The 18,675-nt window shown below is 37.6% G+C and overlaps 1 protein-coding gene across 2 annotated transcripts in view; it reads right to left on the bottom strand.

Moving 5' to 3' along the window:
• NUFIP2 (nuclear FMR1 interacting protein 2) overlaps nucleotides 1-3,581 on the bottom strand; it is a 28,162-nt gene extending 24,581 nt beyond the window's left edge. The window contains exon 1 of one of the 2 annotated variants that reach the window (XR_012492292.1): nucleotides 3,206-3,581. Coding sequence is in view for 1 of the 2 variants with exons in the window: in XM_019739506.2 (XP_019595065.2) it covers nucleotides 3,206-3,482 (277 nt within the window). In the remaining variant the exon portion in view is untranslated. The remainder of the gene's footprint in view (nucleotides 1-3,205) is intronic. The other variant, XM_019739506.2, reaches the window with a different exon arrangement.
• Nucleotides 3,582-18,675: the final 15,094 nt, after the last annotated feature.

The raw sequence follows: 18,675 nt of genomic DNA, 5'->3' as shown, positions 1-18,675 counted from the left end.
ATATATTTTGTAAAAGTTTTTAACTTCTATAGAGTTACATTTCATTTTTTGGCTGCTGAAAAGGCTATACGACAGCCAATCAAGTCAAACTTTTGGTGGGAAAATTCTAACTACGAAACAGTAAAGATCACTGCTTAGGATGTTTTCTACAATGTTTTTCTTTTTTCTTTAGAAAAGCAGAAAGTTCTAATATAGAGGCTCTCAAAAATTTTAAAAGATATAAATTTACCCGTGTACAACTCTAGATCCAAGAGAAGAACTCCATATACCATTTAACACTGCTAACAGGCTAAACAAAGGTTTGTACCCTTGGGACCATTCGTCAACTTTCCAGATCTCAAAGGTAAGCAGTCTTAAACACCAAAAAAATCCAATGTCTAAGCTAAGCTGGACCAAAACCAAGACTTTTAAGTGAGCTAGAATAATTTTTCCTAAGATTACTAATATTTATTGGCTCTGATATCAGAAATCACCAAGCAATTTAAAAACAGCTCAGAAGCCACTATATATCCACTCCCAAGTTTTAATCACAAAATTTCTCTGTATAAAATTCTTTCCCATGGTAACCTTGTTGGTATGCAAAGTCTGCCAGAGAGATTTTCTTTTTAAAACTCAGGTATTTTAAGAAAAATGTGAACTCTATAGAATTATTGAGAGAAATCAAAGGACTCCTAGTGCTTTTATTATTTAGGGCCGCCATGCTAAAGCATCTAACCCTACTTCAAATGGACCCAACAAAACTTGAGTCCTGATAAATCTAGCTTTTGGATTAGAAACTGAAATTACTGAGCACATTTGACCCTCTCTTGCGCCCTCTTCTGGATAAAGAAAATCTTCCTCTTTATAGGTTTGTGGGTAATGGGTCAAAAAAGCCCACCTGAACATATTGAAGATATATTTCAAAAAACCGGTTTTCTTAGTAAATTAGCATTATGCATGCTGAAGCAACAGTAATGTGACTAGGCCGCACATGAAAAACTGCTCATCCCAAATTGTTTATGTTTCTCAAAATTGCTAAGTCGTTTGAAGGATGCCACCTTGAATGGTTCAGGATCTGCTTCTATATGTAGAGAGGAGTCCTGCCGGGATGTATTAATACCTGACCAACAAAATACAATTTCCCAATCTGAGCAGTAATACTGCCTTATATTCTAAGCAACCATAAGGGAACATTTTCTCACCTTTAAATTGAAAAAGATGAAACATTAAAAAGATCTAGTGTTGTAGTTTTTAAACTGTTCCAAATCCTAAAGATTAAACACTCAACACATCTATATACTCATTTCTACTGCACACCATCAGTCCCTACCACCTTCAAAAACGGAAGGCCTGACATTCCAATTTCAGTCTTCAAATCACATTAAGTCTGCAACAGAAAAGCAGTGTTTCTCCCGCTCTCAGTAACAGCTTGTATCACATTTGATATGCTAGGTTTAAGATTCATTTTCTTACCATTCCCTTCATTTCTCTTCAATGTATACAGAACCCCTATTTTTAAAAATTCGCATGGCTATAAACTTTTAAGTTCATTTCTTCTCAAATATTTTCTAAAACGACTTTTACCCTCAATTTAACATTTGTTATAAAAACAAGAGTTTTGGGATCAGTATCGGTTTGAAAAGGGGAAGAAAACACCGTTCCTTTCAAAATGGAAACAAACCTCCCTCATCCGAGGCAAGATGGTAGTGAACCAACCTCATGGATGAGCCATCTCGGTTCACCCTTAAGGACAAGAAATAGGGGTCAAAAAAACTCGCCCCGTACTCCATCCAATCATTTTTTGAATCGCTCGCCTCAACAATACTACCCATGCCCTGACGGTAAATGTTGGGGGTGGGGGGAGTGGAGGGAGATAGAACAAGCTTTTCTTGTAAAAACGAACTGCTAGAAGGAAAGGGCCCAAGTGAAAGCCTGAGAGCCGGAGTCGTGAGCGAACCTGGCAGAAGATGAGGTTCCTGTGGCAGAGAAACTCGTGACCCGGGAGCCGGGTTCCCGCTGGGTACCCCACCCGGCCTTCAGGCACCGCCTCTACCCAAAATGTGCTCCCCCCACCCCCAGCCCTCCTGCCCCCGAGGGGCGCCGAGGACGCAGCCCGCGATCCGCGGCCTCCTTCTCCCTCCGCTCTGCCTGGAGACCCGCGCCCCGATCGCCCGCGCCTCCCGCCTCACCCGGGAGCGGGAAACGCGACGGCCGGCGCGCGGGGCCCAGCGCAGGCCGCTCCCCTCGTGGCCGCTTCCCTCCCCCACCTCAACCGCCCCCGCCCCTCACCCCAGGGACCCGCCCGGGGCCGCGCGGCAGCCACCGGGTTACACAACCCAGCCGGCGACTGGGGGAGGGGGGCCACGGGCCAGCAGCGCCCCCGCAGTGCAGGGGGACAAGGCGACTGCCGGTGGGGATCCTGAGCACTCGGCTCCGCCGCGCCGGGTGCCCCTCGACACCCTTCCCCCTCCGCTGCTCAGTGCGCCGGAGTCGGTGACAGGAATCGGCTTCCAACATGGCGGACAGGAAGCGGCCCCGCGAGGAGGAGAGAACATTCCAGCCGCGCCGGCTCTGGGGGGAGCGGGCCCGGAGAGCCGGCCTCGGGAGGAGCTACGGGGTCCGGTGCCCAAAAGGGGCGTCTAGGGATGGAAATGACCCGAGAGACTAGGGGTCCCAACCGCCCCCCCAGACGGGAACCCCAAGGCCACAGGTGGGCTTGAGGTGGCGGTGAGAGGACACTTCTCAACTCTGCCCACCTATCCTCTCCTCGCCGCCTGCAAAAGGGTCTCGCGACACCACCAGAGTCGGGATTCGCGAGGCCTTCCTGAGTTACACCCCGAAGGATTTGGGGGGCTAGGTTCACCCCAACTAAGGGCCCCCAAATTAAGGTCCCTCCAGGGCCGCAAGAAGGTAAACGGGAAAAGAATAACGTTAGACTTCCAAGGCCGACCCTCCGGGTCTTCCTCCAGCCCGGGCGGGGGCCGGGAAGGTCACACTGGCCTGGTTGGGCCTCTCCCATGCTGAGGGGAAGGAGGGCGCTGCAAACCCCGCGGCCCAGCCCGAGATTTGGGAGAATGAAAGGGGGCTTCCCCAGACTCGCAGTACACACTGACACATAACACTCAAGCACCCCGACCCGGTCCGCGCTCTCCGGATCCAGCCCCACCCCCATCGCCCCTACCCCCCACCCTTACTCCCCTTCCCCCACTCGTCCTCCCTCCCAGACCTGTTTTCTTCTTCGGCGTTTCCTGGTGCTGCTGGAGGGCGTGTTTCTGCTCATGTTTCAGCGGCTTTGACTGGGCCTTGGGGCTGCCATCGGCTCCATGCTGTAGGTACTGGTGAGGCTGCTGGTGATGATGGTGGTGATGGTGGTTGTGGCTGTGGTTGTAGAAATAATAATGGTGGTGGTGGTGCGACTGCTGCTGCTGCTGCTGGGGGTGATGGTGTGGATGGTGGTGGTTGTGATGGTGCTGAGGCTGTAGCTGGCCGGGCTTCTCCTCCATTGAAAGCGGCTGGGACTCCCTGGCTGAGGCTGCGGGCTGCTGCACCGTCAGGATCTGAGACTGCTTCTTCGAGCTCACTCAGTATATCTGAGCGCGTCTCGCCTGCGCACTGGTTAACCGAGCGATTCTGCAAGATTGGCAGGCGTGCTCCAGCAATCGAGAAGCACGCTGCGCCGTAGACCCCGCCCTTAGCCCAAATCCTCTCTCCTCCCCCTTCCCCACAGCCTCCTGGCCAACGCCACTTACCCTGTGCAACCTCACAGGGCTGGGCCTTCAACGTCAGCAGTATGGCTCTCTCTTCTGTCGCTTTCTCTCCTTCACCATGCAGTCTGCGAACAGCACTTTCTACACTCCTCGCCAACAAACAAGCTCATGTCGAATGTCGGCAGATTCTACGGGCGATTCTACTGGCTTTGGGAGCCATCTGTTGGTTTTGCACCTCGTAGACACTGTTGGCTTTTTTTTTTAATCCTTTTCCGGGTAACCGGAGGGGAAGCTCAATTCCTTAACCCTGAGACCACTAAAGGGGCAATACAAAAAGAGGAAGTAAATAAATACATTTTTAAGAATACAAGAACTTCACAAATCTGCAGATCATTTTGTATTCTGGATTCATTTTGCTTTGTATTCATATGCTAATCTCTTCCTTTCCAGGGAGGGATTATAGGGTTCCACAATGGGGTATCTGTGTAATTTTCTAAAAGGGCACAAAGGGTTTAAATCATTGTTTCTTTGTAGTTGGAGGCAATGGAGAGCGGGAGGAATGAAAATCTAAAATTTACACAGAATTAGTTGTTTTTTTTTAACTGCAGGTAAGGTCAACTGTGGAACCAAGATAGATTTTAGAATACGAAGAGTTTCAAGAGGAAAAGAGCACTTTAAAAGTTAAGTTTTTTATTTTATTTTTTGCATTTATGTAAAATACCGGAATTTGAAGAAATATTCTTGCGTTTTGTAATGTTGATTTAACTTATCCTGCATTATCACATCTCAGCCAGGTTTTTAAAAGCAAATGTTAGAGTCAGGATAGTGGTTACTCAGTAAGGAAAAAAAGGGTTGTGATGGTTAGGGGCACAGGGGTACCTTCTAATATTTTATTTTTTTACCTAGGTTGTGATTATATACATATTTACTTTATAATTATTTCTTAAATTGACTAGGTATGTATGTATAACACACATTTTTCAGTTCGTGTTATATTGGGGCAATTTTCTTTAGTTTACAAAAAATTACGTAGAATTTACCATTTTAGCCATTTCTAAGTATACAGTTCAGTAGCAGTAAGTATATTCACATTGTTGTGCAACGATCACCACTGTCCATCTCCGTAAGTTTCTCATCATCCTAAACTGAAACTCTGTGCCCATTAAACAATAACTCCCCTCACCTGCCTTTCTCTAGTCCCCTGGTACCCACTGTTCTATAGTCTGTCTTTTTGATACTTTATAGAAGTAGAATCATAAAATATTTGTCCTTTTGTGTCTGGCTTATTTCATTTAGCGTAATATCTTCAAGGTTCATCCATGTGGTATATATCCAAATTTCCTTCCTCTTTAATGCTGAATAATATTCCATTGTATGTATATACCACATTTTGCTTATCTATTCATTCAGAATGGACACATGGATTGTTTCCTCAATTTATGTTATATTTTATAATTTTTTAAATGTGGCTTGAATTTCTCCAGTGGGACAACGTTAAAAGAAACGAAGCTTAAAAGAAAGGGTTTGTTCTCCGAAATCAATGAATGTCAACACAATAGCATAATTAAAAGGTAAAAGCCTATTTCCAATAGCAAATGTCACTGAATCCAGAAAACCATGACCAGACTGAGACCTGTTCTAGATGTTGAAGATTTACATTTCCTTGCTAAATTTTAAAGAAAGAGCCCTTTGGAGGGAGAATATGTTTATCCAATTTTGAGAGCTAAAACCCCAATAATAATACATCATGACAAATAAGTTTTTGCCTTTAAATAGTATTCCACCACTCTACATCTAATAAAGAAGAAATAAAATTGTACATAACATTTAGGATTATATTGATAATACTTCATATTCTTTTGCTGATTTAGACATATAGTTGGAAGGTAAGAAATTACTGAGTTCTAACTTCTCTTTCTGCATTTTAGTTTCAGGCAAACCAAAAGCGCTCACTTTGAATTTCTGACTTACCACATCTTAGCCTGCCTTTGTTTCTTCATATACAGTTGTATAAAGAAATTTAGGAAACAGCCTTGCTCTCAGATGCGCCAGTTACTATGAATGTTGCATTAGTAGTATGTAGTAGTATGGAGAAAGGCTTGATATAAAGTAAGAGAAAAATGCTATTAAATTCTTTGTACACTAGGATCGTAATCTTGTAAAAATATAAAATTTTAATAAGTATGGAAATATAACAGTAGAATGTATACCTTTTCTTTCACCTGATTTTTAAAAATAGTTTTGTGTAAAACATGTTTGAGATTTGCCATGTATTTGAAAATAACAATGCCATAATATCAAACCTCTGTGAAAAGAGAATAATTGAGTTTACTTATTTCAAACATATTTTTATAAAATGGAATCTGCATAAAGGAAAAATACAACAAGGAAACATAGCATAAGTTTGGTGAAATCATGGTTGCTGTTTTTCTTTTCTCTACTTTCTGAATGTTCTGTTATGTAGCTATTACTTTTCATATTTAAAAAAATTAAAATTAAAAAATTGAATCTGCACATTCCTTTGAAATTCATTTTATACCATATTTTATCTACAGTCAGTGTGGGAAGTTATAATGGAGAGATAGGAGGTTCCTATATGTGGTAGATTAATGTTTTAAACTATTGCTGTAATCATAATAGCTACCGTATTTCCCCGAAAATAAGACCGGGTCTTATATTAATTTTTGCTCCAAAAGACACATTAGGGCTTATGTTCAGGGGATGTCATCCTGAAAAATCATGTTAGGACTTATTTTCTGGTTAGGTCTTATTTTCGGGGAAACACAGTAATATATTTTTCTTTATTATTTTCAGGTGTACAAAACAATGTAGTAGTTAGACATTTATCGTTTATATCCTTCACACAGTGATAGCCCCTCTCCTCCCATCAACTACCCCACTGACGTCGCATACAGCCGTTACATTTCCACTGCCTCTATTCCTAATGCTGTATTCAACTTCTTGTTAAATTATAGTTGACTTCTTATAAAATTATAGTTGACATTCATTATTGTTCAGCTTCTGCTTCAGGTGTACAGTGCAGTGATCAGGCATCTACATCATCCCTGAGGTGGTCTCCCTAATAAGACAAGTATCCATTGGATACCCTACAAAATCTTTACAACATTATTGATTACATTCCCAAAATTGACTTTTGTATACCCATGGCAATCTTGTGGTTACTGATTGTGCTTTCTAATTCCCTCACCTTCCCCCTTATCCCGACTCCCCCCATCTAGCAACCCTCAGTTTTTCCTCTGTGTCTCTGAGACTGTTTCTGATTAGTTCATTCATTTATTCTTTTCTTTAGATTCCACATGTAAGTGAGATCATATGGTATTTGTATTTCTCTGTCTGACTTATTTCACTTAGCATAATATTCTCTAGGTCCATCCATATTATTACAAATGGTAAGATTTCATTCTTCTTTATGGCTGCGTAATACTCTATTTATAAATGTACTACACTTTCTTAATCCAGTCATCTACCAATGGGCATTTCGGTTGTTTCCATGTCTTGGCTATTGTGTATAGTGCTGCAATAAACATAGGGGTGCATAAATTTTTTTGAATTAGAGTTTTGGATTTCTCCAGATAGATACCAAGGAGTGGAATTGCTGGGTCATAAGGTAGTTCCATTTTCAGTTTTTTGAGATACCTCCATACTGTTTTCCATAGTGGCTGTACCAATCTGCAATCCCACCAACAGTGCACAAGGGTTCCCTTTTCTCCACATCCTTGCCAGCACTTGTTATTTGTTGATTGTTGATTTATTTATTTGATTGGGGTGAGGTGGTATCTCATTGTGGTTTTTATTTGCAGCTCTCTAATGATTAGTGAGGTTGAACATTTTTTCATATGTCTGTTTGCCATCTGTATGTCCTCTTTAGAAAAATGTCTCTTCATGTCCTCTGCCCATTTTTTAATTGGGTTGTTTGTTTTTTTGAAGTTGAGTTGAATGAGTTTTTTAATAAATTTTGGATATTAACCCCTTATCGGATATATCATTGGCAAATATCTTCTCCCATTCAGTAGGATCCCTTTTTGTTTTATTGATGGTTTCCTTTGCTGTGAAAAAACTTTTTAGTTTGATGTAATCCCACAGGTTTATTTTTTCTCTCACTTCTCTTGCCCGAGGGGATATATCAGTAAAAATCTTACTCTGGGTAATGTCTGTAAACTTTCTTCCTATATTTTCTTCTAGGAGTTTTATGGTTTCAGATCTTACATTTAAGTCTTTAATCCATTTTGAATTTATTCTTGTATATGGTGTAAGGAGGTGGTCCAGCTTCATTTTTTTGCATGTGTCTGTCCAGGTTTCCCAGCACCATTTATTGAATAGACCTGTCTTTACCCTTCCGTAAATTCTTGCTTCCATTGTCGTAGATTAAATGACCATATAGGCATGGATTTATTTCTGGACTCTCTATTCTGTTCCATTGATCTATGTGTCTGTTTTTATGCCGGAACCATGCTGTTTTGATTACTGTAGCCTTGTAGTATAATTTGATGTCAGGTATCATTATACCTCCCACTTTGTTCTTATTTCTCAAGATTGCCAAGGCTATCTGGGGTCTTTTATGGTTCCATATAAATTTTAGGATTATATGTTCTATTTCTGTGAAAAATGTCCTTGATAGTTTGATAGGAATTGCATTGAATCTGTATATTGCCTAAGGCAGTATGGACATTTTAACGATATTAATTCTTCCTATCCATGAGCATGGTATGTGTTTCCATCTATTTGCATCTTCTTTAATTTCTCTCTTTAGTGTCTTATAATTTTCTGAGTACAGATCTTTTACTTCTTTGGTTAAATTTATTTCCAGGTATTTTATAGTCTTTGAAGCAATTGTAAATGGGACTGTTTTTTTTAATTTCTCCTTCTGATATTTTATTATTGGTATTTACAAATGCAACCGATTTCTGAATATTAATTTTGTATCCTGCTAATTTACTAAGTTCATTTATCAGTTCTAATAGTTTTTTGGTGGAGTCTTTAGGGTTCTCTGTATATAATATTATGTCCTCTGCATATAATGACAGTTTTACTTCCTCCTTACCAATTTGGATGCCTTTTATTTCTTTTTCTTGTCTGATTGCTATGGCTAGAACTTCCAGAACTATGTTGAATAGAAGTGGAGAAAGTGGCAACCTTGCCTTGTTCCTGATCTTAAGGGGAATGGTTTTAGCTTTTCCCCATTGAGTATGATGTTAGCTGAAACACGGTTATATTTTTGTTTGTTTGTTTGCGTTTTTTTTTGGGGGGGATCTTTTTGTTTTTATAATTAAAGTTTATTGGGGTGACAATTGTTAATAAAGTTACATAGATTTCAGGTGTACAATTCTGTATTACATCATTTATAAATCCCATTGTGTGTTCATCACCCAGAGTCAGTTCTCCTTCCATCACCATATATTTGATCCCTTTTAGAAACACGGTAATATTTAATGATCATTTACTATTTGTCAGGAGCTCTACCAAGTATTTTATCTTTGTTTTCATTTGTAATTGTTTGAGATGGATATTAAGTCCATTTTATGGATGAGGAATTTGAATTTGAGGACTGAAGAAGTTAAGAGGCTTGCTTATAATGTAAAAGCCACCAAGTTTATAGTGGGGCCTGAAAAAGACTCCAGGTCAGCTGGATAGAAAGAATTTCTAACACTATTGAAGTGTGATATACTTTTCTAAAATTCTAGTAAACCTCTAAAAAAACATTCAAGCTATATCATAGCCACCATGAAGATGATGTCTGGTTATTAACAGAGGCAGGTATACTGTGAAGCTAATGAAGATTCAGGGGCCCTCAAAACACTGGCCCCTCCTAGGCTCCGGAGAGGCCCTGAAAATGGTCTTTTGAAAGACTAGATATTTTTTCATTATTGTGCAAAAATTTTTAAAGTAACAATTTTGTAATTTTTCCTTAATGAGAGCCCCTCAAAACCTGGATTTACCCCTGTTAACAATCATCTGGGAATCTGACTCAGAACTGTTGTAACTTCAATAGGTACTTTAAAAGGTTATAGTCATATTTTATAATAACACAGAAAATTGTTGACACTATGACTCAAGTGCAAAAAGCAAAGTAAACTAGATGTATGCATTATGATTGTATACAAAATATGAATTCAAGGATTGTAAGGAAACTTGAAAATGAAAGCATTAAATTCTTTTTATTCATTTGTTCATTCACAAATATTTATTAGTCATTTTTTATGTACCACATATTACGTGTTTTGTTAGTTGGGTTTTTTTTTTTTTAATCCATTTCTCTTATTGATACAGTTTGGAATTCAGTTAAATATATTTGCAAAACTGTCTTAATTATCAAGTGAAAATCACTTTTCACATACCTTTAATGTTATACTTGTGTACTATGACAAGTTAAGAGATACAGAAATATTTAACTATTTGGCCCCCAATTTTCTCCTCTCTAAAATATGGAGAATGGACAGAAATCCAGATCATATTACCACTGCTCTTTCTTCCCAGACTACTACATCATAATAAAACTGTACAAGAGCAGGAAATTAAGCTGATAAAAATTTAGTTTTTCAACTGTAATAATTAACTATAACTTTAGAGAAATTATATTCAGAAACAGCATAATGTAAATTAATATAAATGGAAATCGGCTGTCTGATGATAGTTCCAGTTTCAAAATGAGGCAAATCGCTGGTAACATCCACCTTTTTATTTCAGCAGGGAAAGAATTTTATTCATGTATATTTCCTTTAGATCTTAATATTTTTGCCTAGAGACACTAACTTCAAAAAAACTCAAAGGAATTGAACAGAGGTATGGGTAAATTAGGTTAGTCTTTTAATAACTGGAATATGATGATTTTTCTAAATACAGAAGTTTTCAAAAATGGCATTTTGCTTTTATGAAAAGTATTATGGGAAAAAGTTTGAGGGAGAAACTATAGCAGAGTAGTGTAAGTTCTGTATTCAGACAGAACTGGAATGGAATCTATTCTGAAGCTGCTTAGCTTTGTGACCTTGTTTGGACAAATTATTTAACCTCTCTAAGCCTTAGTTTACTCATCTGAAAAATGGAAGTAATATTAGTGCCTAACTCACAAGGTGTAGTGAAGTTTAAAAAAGATAATGTAAATAAAGTTGTTGAGTATAGTGCTTATAACAGTAAGTTGTACTAAATATTAAATATTAGTGATACTAAATTATTAAATATTAGATAATAAAGCTAAATTTTCAGATATAATATTTCATTAAGGAAATTGAGTTTTAGAGAACTCAATTGTCACATTAACTAAGAATAGAGTGTTTTCCCAATTTTTAAAAGGATATGCAAATAGCTTTTTGACTCTCTGAGCAGCAAGCTCCATGACAGTCTGCAAGACGGCAAAAAGGTTGGCAGGAAGAAAGTGGTCAATCCATTTTCTATGAAAGATTGATATGATGTGAAAGCACCAGCTATGTTCAATATAAGAAATATTGGAAAAACACTAGTCACTAGAACTCAAGGAATCAAACTTATATCTGATGGCCTCAAGGGTTGTGTTTTTGAGGTGAGCCTTATTGATCTACAGAATGATGAAGTTGCTTTTAGAAAATTCAAGTTAATTACTCACAATGTTCAGGGCAAAAACTGCCCAACTAACGTTCACGGCATCTTACAAAATGGATCTTACCCGTAACAAAATGTGCTCCAATGGCAGACCATGCTTGAAGATATGTTGATGTCAAGACTAGTGATGGTTATTTGCTTTTTCTATTCTGTGTTGATTTTACTTAAAAACACAATAATCAGATTCGGGAGACTTCTTACACTAAGCACCTACAGATCCACCAAATCGAGAAGAAGATGATAAAAATCATGATCCGAGAGGTGCAGACAAATAACTTGAAAAAAGTGGTCAATAAATTGATTGCAAATAAATAATTTGATTGATTGATTGATTGATTGATTGCAGACAGCATTACAAAAGACAGAGAAGGCTTGACAATCTATCTGCTCCATGATGTCTTTATTAGGAAAAAAAAAATGCTGAAGAAGCCTAAGTCTGAATTGGAAAATTCATGGAGCTTCGTGGTGAAGGTAGTAATTCTGGAAAACCTACTGGGGATGAGATAGGTGCTAAAATTAAATGAGCTGATGAATATGAGCCACCAGTTCAAGAATCTGTCTAAAATTTAGACTTTTAATGGTGACAGAGGAAAAGCCTTATTTGCAATGTGAAAAAAAATAAAAATGATAAGCAAATGCTATTAACTAAAATCAATAGTGCATTCAGTCTCAATAGCAGTCCTTTCTGAGTAGCAAATTCAAAGTTGACCTTCACGTTCTTCTTTTTTTGCTTCTGTTTTCTCTAAATGTTGTACATCGAACATTTATTCCTTTTGTAAAAAGAAAGGTATTTTTTGAAAAAGAATCAATTCAATATCCAACTATCCTGTTAACATTAATTCCAAAAAAAAGACCAAAGAAATTAATATGCCATTTTGGATTCCTTTTTGAGTATCCAGTAGACAAAATGAATTTATGTGTGAATGAGTCAATATATACTCAGTTGTCAGTATGCATATGCAGTGTGTTGGAGTCCATAGTTAAATTCATCCAGAAGTTGGATAAAAGGTCACTTCCTGAGAATCAAACTATTATGACTCAACATAAACTGGATGAAATTAACCACTAAGAGGGAATCTAGTCAGTGTTATTAGAATTATAGCCTAAGAAGCTATAATAGTGTAATCATGAAAACTACAACATATTAATTTTATTTCCCTTCCTAGTCTCTTAATGTTGTTTGTAAATTAGTATAATATTTCAAAAGTTCTATGATTGATATTGTGTTATTTATTGCTGTGTAACAATTTACCCCAAAACTTAGTGCCTTAATACAACAAGCATTTATTATCTCACAGTTTCTGAGGGTCAGGAATCCAGATGCAGCTTAGCTGGGTGCCTCTAGCTCAAGGTGTCTCATGAGGTTGCTGGGGGCGTCTGTTTCCAAGCTCACTCATATGGTTGTTGGTAGGGTTCAATTCCAGTGAGGTATTGCACTGAGGACTTCAGTTCCTCACTGGCTGTTGACTGGAGGCCTCTCTTATAGGGTCCACAACATAGCAATGGTCTTCCCTCAGAGTGAGCAACAGGGAGCGCTGGAGGTGAAGCAGAAGTCCTTTTGTAACCTAATCTCAGAAACGACTTTCCATTGCTTCTGCTAGTTCTCTTCATTAGAAGTGAGTTCAACCTACACACAAGGGGAGGGTATGAATACTATTCTCTCATTGAAGGGATCCTTAAAGGTCATCTCAGAGGCTGCCTAGTATAAAAACATTCATCAAACTTATTCCGCTTGCTCTGATATCATCACCTAGCTATATCCTAAATATAACCTCACATTATATACGAGTATGACTTGTCTATAAGGAGAGAAAATACACTAATCAACACATAAATTCCTCATCATTTATTAAATTAGTAAATATTTTTTAAACACTTGAGTTTTGTCATTTGTTAGATTGTGAGTTTGGTTAGTGCAATTCAGTGTCAATGCTCGTCAGTGTCCGAACTTAAACTTGTGACCAGGCCCAGGACTGTAGTCCTGACTTAAGAGGGCCCACCTGAGCTACCAGGAGGCCTCCTTGTGCAATAGGAATGGCACTATAAAATGCCTACATGGGCCAGGCAGGTAACTCAACTTGGGTGAAGTTACTTGGGTGTAAGCAAACTTGGATGTAAGAAACACTTTATTCAACAAAGCGTCAAATTCTATGGTCATAACTCTATTAAAATATATACATACTTACCTTAAGAACTGGTTAACTTAATTTCTCAGCCTAATATCTTCATTTGGCTTACTTAAAGATAATCTGACAAACACTTTCAAAATCCTTCATCACATCTTTTCACATAAGGTAATATTTACTTTTACCATATAAGGTAATATTCACGGTTCCAGGGATTAGGATGTGAATGTATCTTTTTGTGGGCCACCATTTAGCACATGACAGGGGCATTGTCTGTAAAGAATTTTAAAATAATAGTAAAACTGACTAAATGTCAGTCTACTTTTTATTATCATCATGTATGGGCAATTTTAAACAGTGCCTGTGATGAAATACTCTCCATGGGGGCAGAACATTCCAACACCTCCCCCATTCTCTGTGTGCCCCTGCTGAATATTCCAATGTGAGCTATTCAGCCTGCCTTAACTTTCCAGGTCCAAAATCTTTCCAGGGCCATAAAATACAATTTGATGGTTTATCAATGGCCAGTCACACCCCCTAATCTTGGTATGACTAACTCCTCATTCTTCAGCAATCAGCTTAAATAGATGTTACCTCCTCAAGGAAGATTTCCCTAAATACCCTATCTAGACTCCAAGTATCACCCCCAACTTATTTCCTGTATTTGTTCATTTCTTTCATAGCACTTGCCACATTTTGCAGTTATTTTATCTGTAGGTTAATTCCCCCCCCCCTTTCTCTATTAGTCTGTAAACTCCAAGTCTTGTCTGTCTTATTCTCTGAGTTATCCCCAGAGCCTAGCACAGCGCCTGCCACAGGGCAGATGCTCGATATACGTGTAGCATCATTGCCTTCTCCTCAGCTTCTATGCTACCAGTAAAGTGCATTTGCTCAACATTGGACAAATTATTCTTTCTTCATCTCATGTCCATGACTAAACAGAAATAGCTACTTGTTGTATAAGACTAGTGACATAGAGAACCATTTATCTCCATAATTCAGAAACAGCTGCAGCATCATGGATCTTAGTAGAGTTTTCTCTTATTCCAAACTCCAACTCAGGCATGATTAGGAATGTTTTATTCTGAAAACTCAGAGACAGCACAAGACTGAACCATAAAATACAATATATAGAGAGTGTTAACATTATGAAAGAGGACCTACGCGTTCTGTCCAGACACCACACTCAAAATGACAAGAGCGCAGTCAGAATCCCAAACTTAACAAGTTCCAAAAGTAAATTATCAACTTCCTCTCCAAACCACATACATGCTCCTCTTAATTTCCTTCCCGATTTCTTTCAGTAGCACAACTATTTACCTGGTTAGTTCCTTAGCACATTCTGTTTCTTCTGCTGTTATGTTTCTCCTCCAGCTCTTCCCATAGCAGTTTCTTTTTCATCCTAAACCTGAGTGAAAGCATCACTTCGAAGACTTTTCCTCCCTGCCCTGGATAAGTAGATCTATCCTACTCTTATTTGCATTTATTGCATCCTATACATTTCGTTCATAGTCCCTTATCCTAATTAATATATTTGATTAGTCTTCTCCACTAAATTTGAAGCTACATGAGGGTAGGAATGATGTCTTGTTTACTGATATATGTATCTAGCTCCTAATACAGCATCTGACACATGGCAGGTGATCAATCCATTGTAGAACAAATTAAGGTGCCCTATTCTGTTTTGCCCTACGTGTAACAACTGTGATGCATTTACACAGAAGAGAGAAATTCTTATTCCTCCATTTCATGTCCATAGCTTTAAAAAGCCACTGGTTTAAGACTAATGACATAGAGAGTCATTTATCTCCATAGTGCAGAAACAGCTGCAGTGTCATGAATCTTAGTACAAACAATATTTTTTACCATGATTAGGGAAATTTCATATTGAATCTTACAGGAATTTCATAAATAAATTGAATTAGAAAATACAGAATGGATGAATGGTATGAATGGGTAGAACCTGGAGAGTTTTTTCCTGGGGCAAAAAAAATATTATCTTTAAGTTTCGAGATAAGCATACAGATATTTCTTTTTGCACACTTTTCAAAACATCTCACAAAGATAGACAATGTCTGCTGCCTATGCTGGCCAAAAGTACAAAAGTTGTTTATTAAGGCATGATTCACCCACCCAAAGGCCTTCATTTCCATGAAGAGGAGAAGCCAACTAATTTCAGTTAAGCCTGGGATAGTAATTTGACCTAAGAAAGGGGGGGTCCACATTACCACTCTTTTGGATCTTATGCCACACGACAGTGTCCAAAGTCGTGTCCCTTCTCAGCCACACTTCAGAACTGTTTTGCATATCCGGGATTCCAAGCAAGCAGGCCTCATTTGCTATCTCTCAAGCAGATACACTTTGGGCTAGCTTGGAAGTGCTCAAAGCTATAATAGCGTTCAAACAATAACAAAAAGTCTCAGATTTCCTTAGTGTTAACCTTTGAACAGTTCAAAGAGCTTCCACATTTTTTTTCTGGTGCCTTCCCTGTCATGCTATGACGTAAGAGGATCTGAGATTAGAGAACCTGAGGTTCAAATAGTTTATTCCAAACCACAGTGAAATTACATATCACAATCAACCTCCATTATCGTGACTCCCACTAGACCTTCCCAAGGGGTATGTGACCTTTTATGAAAAATTTCAAAACGACATGTAATTACAAGTCTTGAGCATTTTTTCTAATTCTCTTAACAGAGAGAAAAATATTATTTTGTGGTTTTTAAATAAAATGTCTTTGTGAGGACAGGTTTCTAAATTGCCTCATTCTAAATTCACATAGAAAAGATCAAAGAAATAAACAAAGAGGAAATACTTTCCGGATGCCAGAAACTTTGAGGTATTTCTGCTACTTGGAATGTAAAAGGGCTCAATTAGAAGGAAGGGCCAGTTCAAGATTCCACTTCTGTAAAATATATTATCACCCCAGTGGAATTCCCGAACATCCCCTTACTTGGGGTTGAAGACTATGTGAAGTCAGATGGAGAGATACGTAGGACATACACTCATACACATTTCAATTTCTAATAGAACCCATTGCAATTCCTACATAAGTATTAACCAAAGCTGGACACACATAGACCTCTCTATGTTAAGATGAGCAAAAGAGAATACCACAGGATTATGAAAAGATGCTGCAGCCCAAAGGATGAGGTCCCCTTGAAAAATCAGAACAAAAGTGGGTGATATATACAGAAGATTCAGAAGATCCAATAAACAAAAATGTAAGCATTTATGTTCCCTAATGATGTATCCTCAATACCTAAAAGAGTACCCAGCACAGAGTAGTTGCTCAATAAATATTTGTTGACTAAATTGACTGACTATAGTAGGAATCTCAGAAGGGGGAAATGGTAGGAATAGAAGCAATAATTAAATAATTCTCCTAAGACTTAAGCCTGCAGGCAAAATGAATGAAAAGAAACCAACATCTAGACTAGCCAGGTGACATTTTTTAAATATTTCAAGGATGAAGAAAAAAGTCTTCAAGAATCCAGACAGGGAAAAATAACAAACAAAACAAAAACAAAATAGATGCTCTCCAAAGGAACTAAACTCAAACTGGCCTCAGAATTATGCAACTCTATAAAACACAAGTCAATAAAGCATACCTTACAGAATTCCGAGGATGTTTATAATTTAAGAATTTTGCACTCAGCAAGTTGTCATGCAGCTGTGAGGCCTCAGAAATAAGTCCTCAGATATAAAGGGGGCAAAAATGACACTGCCGAGGTTATCTGTTCTGAAAGAAGGAACTGCTCATATATATACTGCTGAATAAGAACTCAAGAAGAAAGAAGAAAATCACGGCATAAAAAGACTTATGCACAAAAGAATTTTATATAAATATCTAAAACAACCTTCCTAAGAGAAAATACATAATGTAAAAAAGAGAAATTTCTTTTTCCAAGAGCAATAATCAAGGTTGAAAAGGTCAGACTACATGAACAAAAACCAAGCTGGGAGGGGTTGGGAGTGGGAGATAAAGAATGAAGGGAAATAAAAGTGTGCTAAATACCTCATCTTGCACAGCAGAAATAAAGAGCTCTTATTTCATTGTGATATTGAAAATGAGATGTTTTTCTTTAATTTAAAAGTAAGTACTTTTAGAAGAAAAACAGTATTTATAATTTCCAAAGCATTTATTGGAATTTGAAAAGCAAAGAATACATAGTTCACATTATAAGAGACAAGAAAAAGAAACAATCATGCAGAATATGAAAAAAAGATTAAGAAAATGAGATGACGGAAAGAATCTGAAACTTCAGAGCATCTACCAGTCTATCCTTTATCAGAGGAGTGTGTGATAAGCAATATTTCATTCATTTCATTATCTCAATAATCTTAAGAAATATCATAAAACCATTAAAATTACGTTAGTAAAGGATATGAACTGTTATAGAAATATAATAAAAAGCTGGTCAAAATTATTTCTATGATAAGTCCAATTTGATTTAAGACATAGATTTAATGTATAGGCAAGTCCTGTAAGGTAATAATGGTTGAGATTATAGATTTTAGAATTGTATCTCAGATCTATCATTTGTATCTCAGATGTATCATTTACTAATGACCTTAGGCAAACAAATTAATAACAAATTATAGCCTAATTTATTCATCTGTAAAGAGAGAATGGTAATGTTTTTCTCACAAAACTATTGAGAGGATTACAAGAGACAATCATATATAAAAAGAAAATCAGGCTATCTCACACACCCAGTAAATAATAACTATTGTATATGTGTATGTATATTATTTATATATATTATATATGTATGCACATATATTGTGTATATATACAAATATACATATTATATATATTACACATAATGAGTGTGGGTGCCTATGCGCACATACTCGTACACACAGAAACAGGGCCGAGAGAAATTGTACCAAAGTGTTAACAATGGTTAACTCCAAATGGAGGAATTTTGAGTGATTTTTGTGTGTGTTTCTCTATACTTTTTGTTTCTCCTTCATGCTTTCCTGCATTTTCCAAAATTTCTACAAAGATACGCTTGCTTTTTCAATTAGGCAAAATTTATTAATTAAAATTAAAATATGTAGTAAAAAGTTTGTAAGCTATCAATACAAATAGAAAGTATATATTATATTGTAACCATCCAAAAGAAATATCCATTCTTAGATTCCTAAAATTCACAAAATTATCTATAAACGCAGTAGTGCCTTTCACATAGCTTGAGTTCAGTTTTAGCAAAACAAAACAAAACAAATGTCTTTTCCTCTGAATGGTGAATGTCTTGGAGTTG

The sequence above is a fragment of the Rhinolophus sinicus genome, linkage group LG15 (genome assembly GCF_036562045.2).
Source record: "Rhinolophus sinicus isolate RSC01 linkage group LG15, ASM3656204v1, whole genome shotgun sequence".
NCBI classification, from domain to species: Eukaryota; Metazoa; Chordata; class Mammalia; order Chiroptera; family Rhinolophidae; genus Rhinolophus; species Rhinolophus sinicus.
The sequence above is the reverse complement of the archived record's forward strand: the minus strand, read 5'-3'. Positions and strand labels throughout refer to the sequence as shown.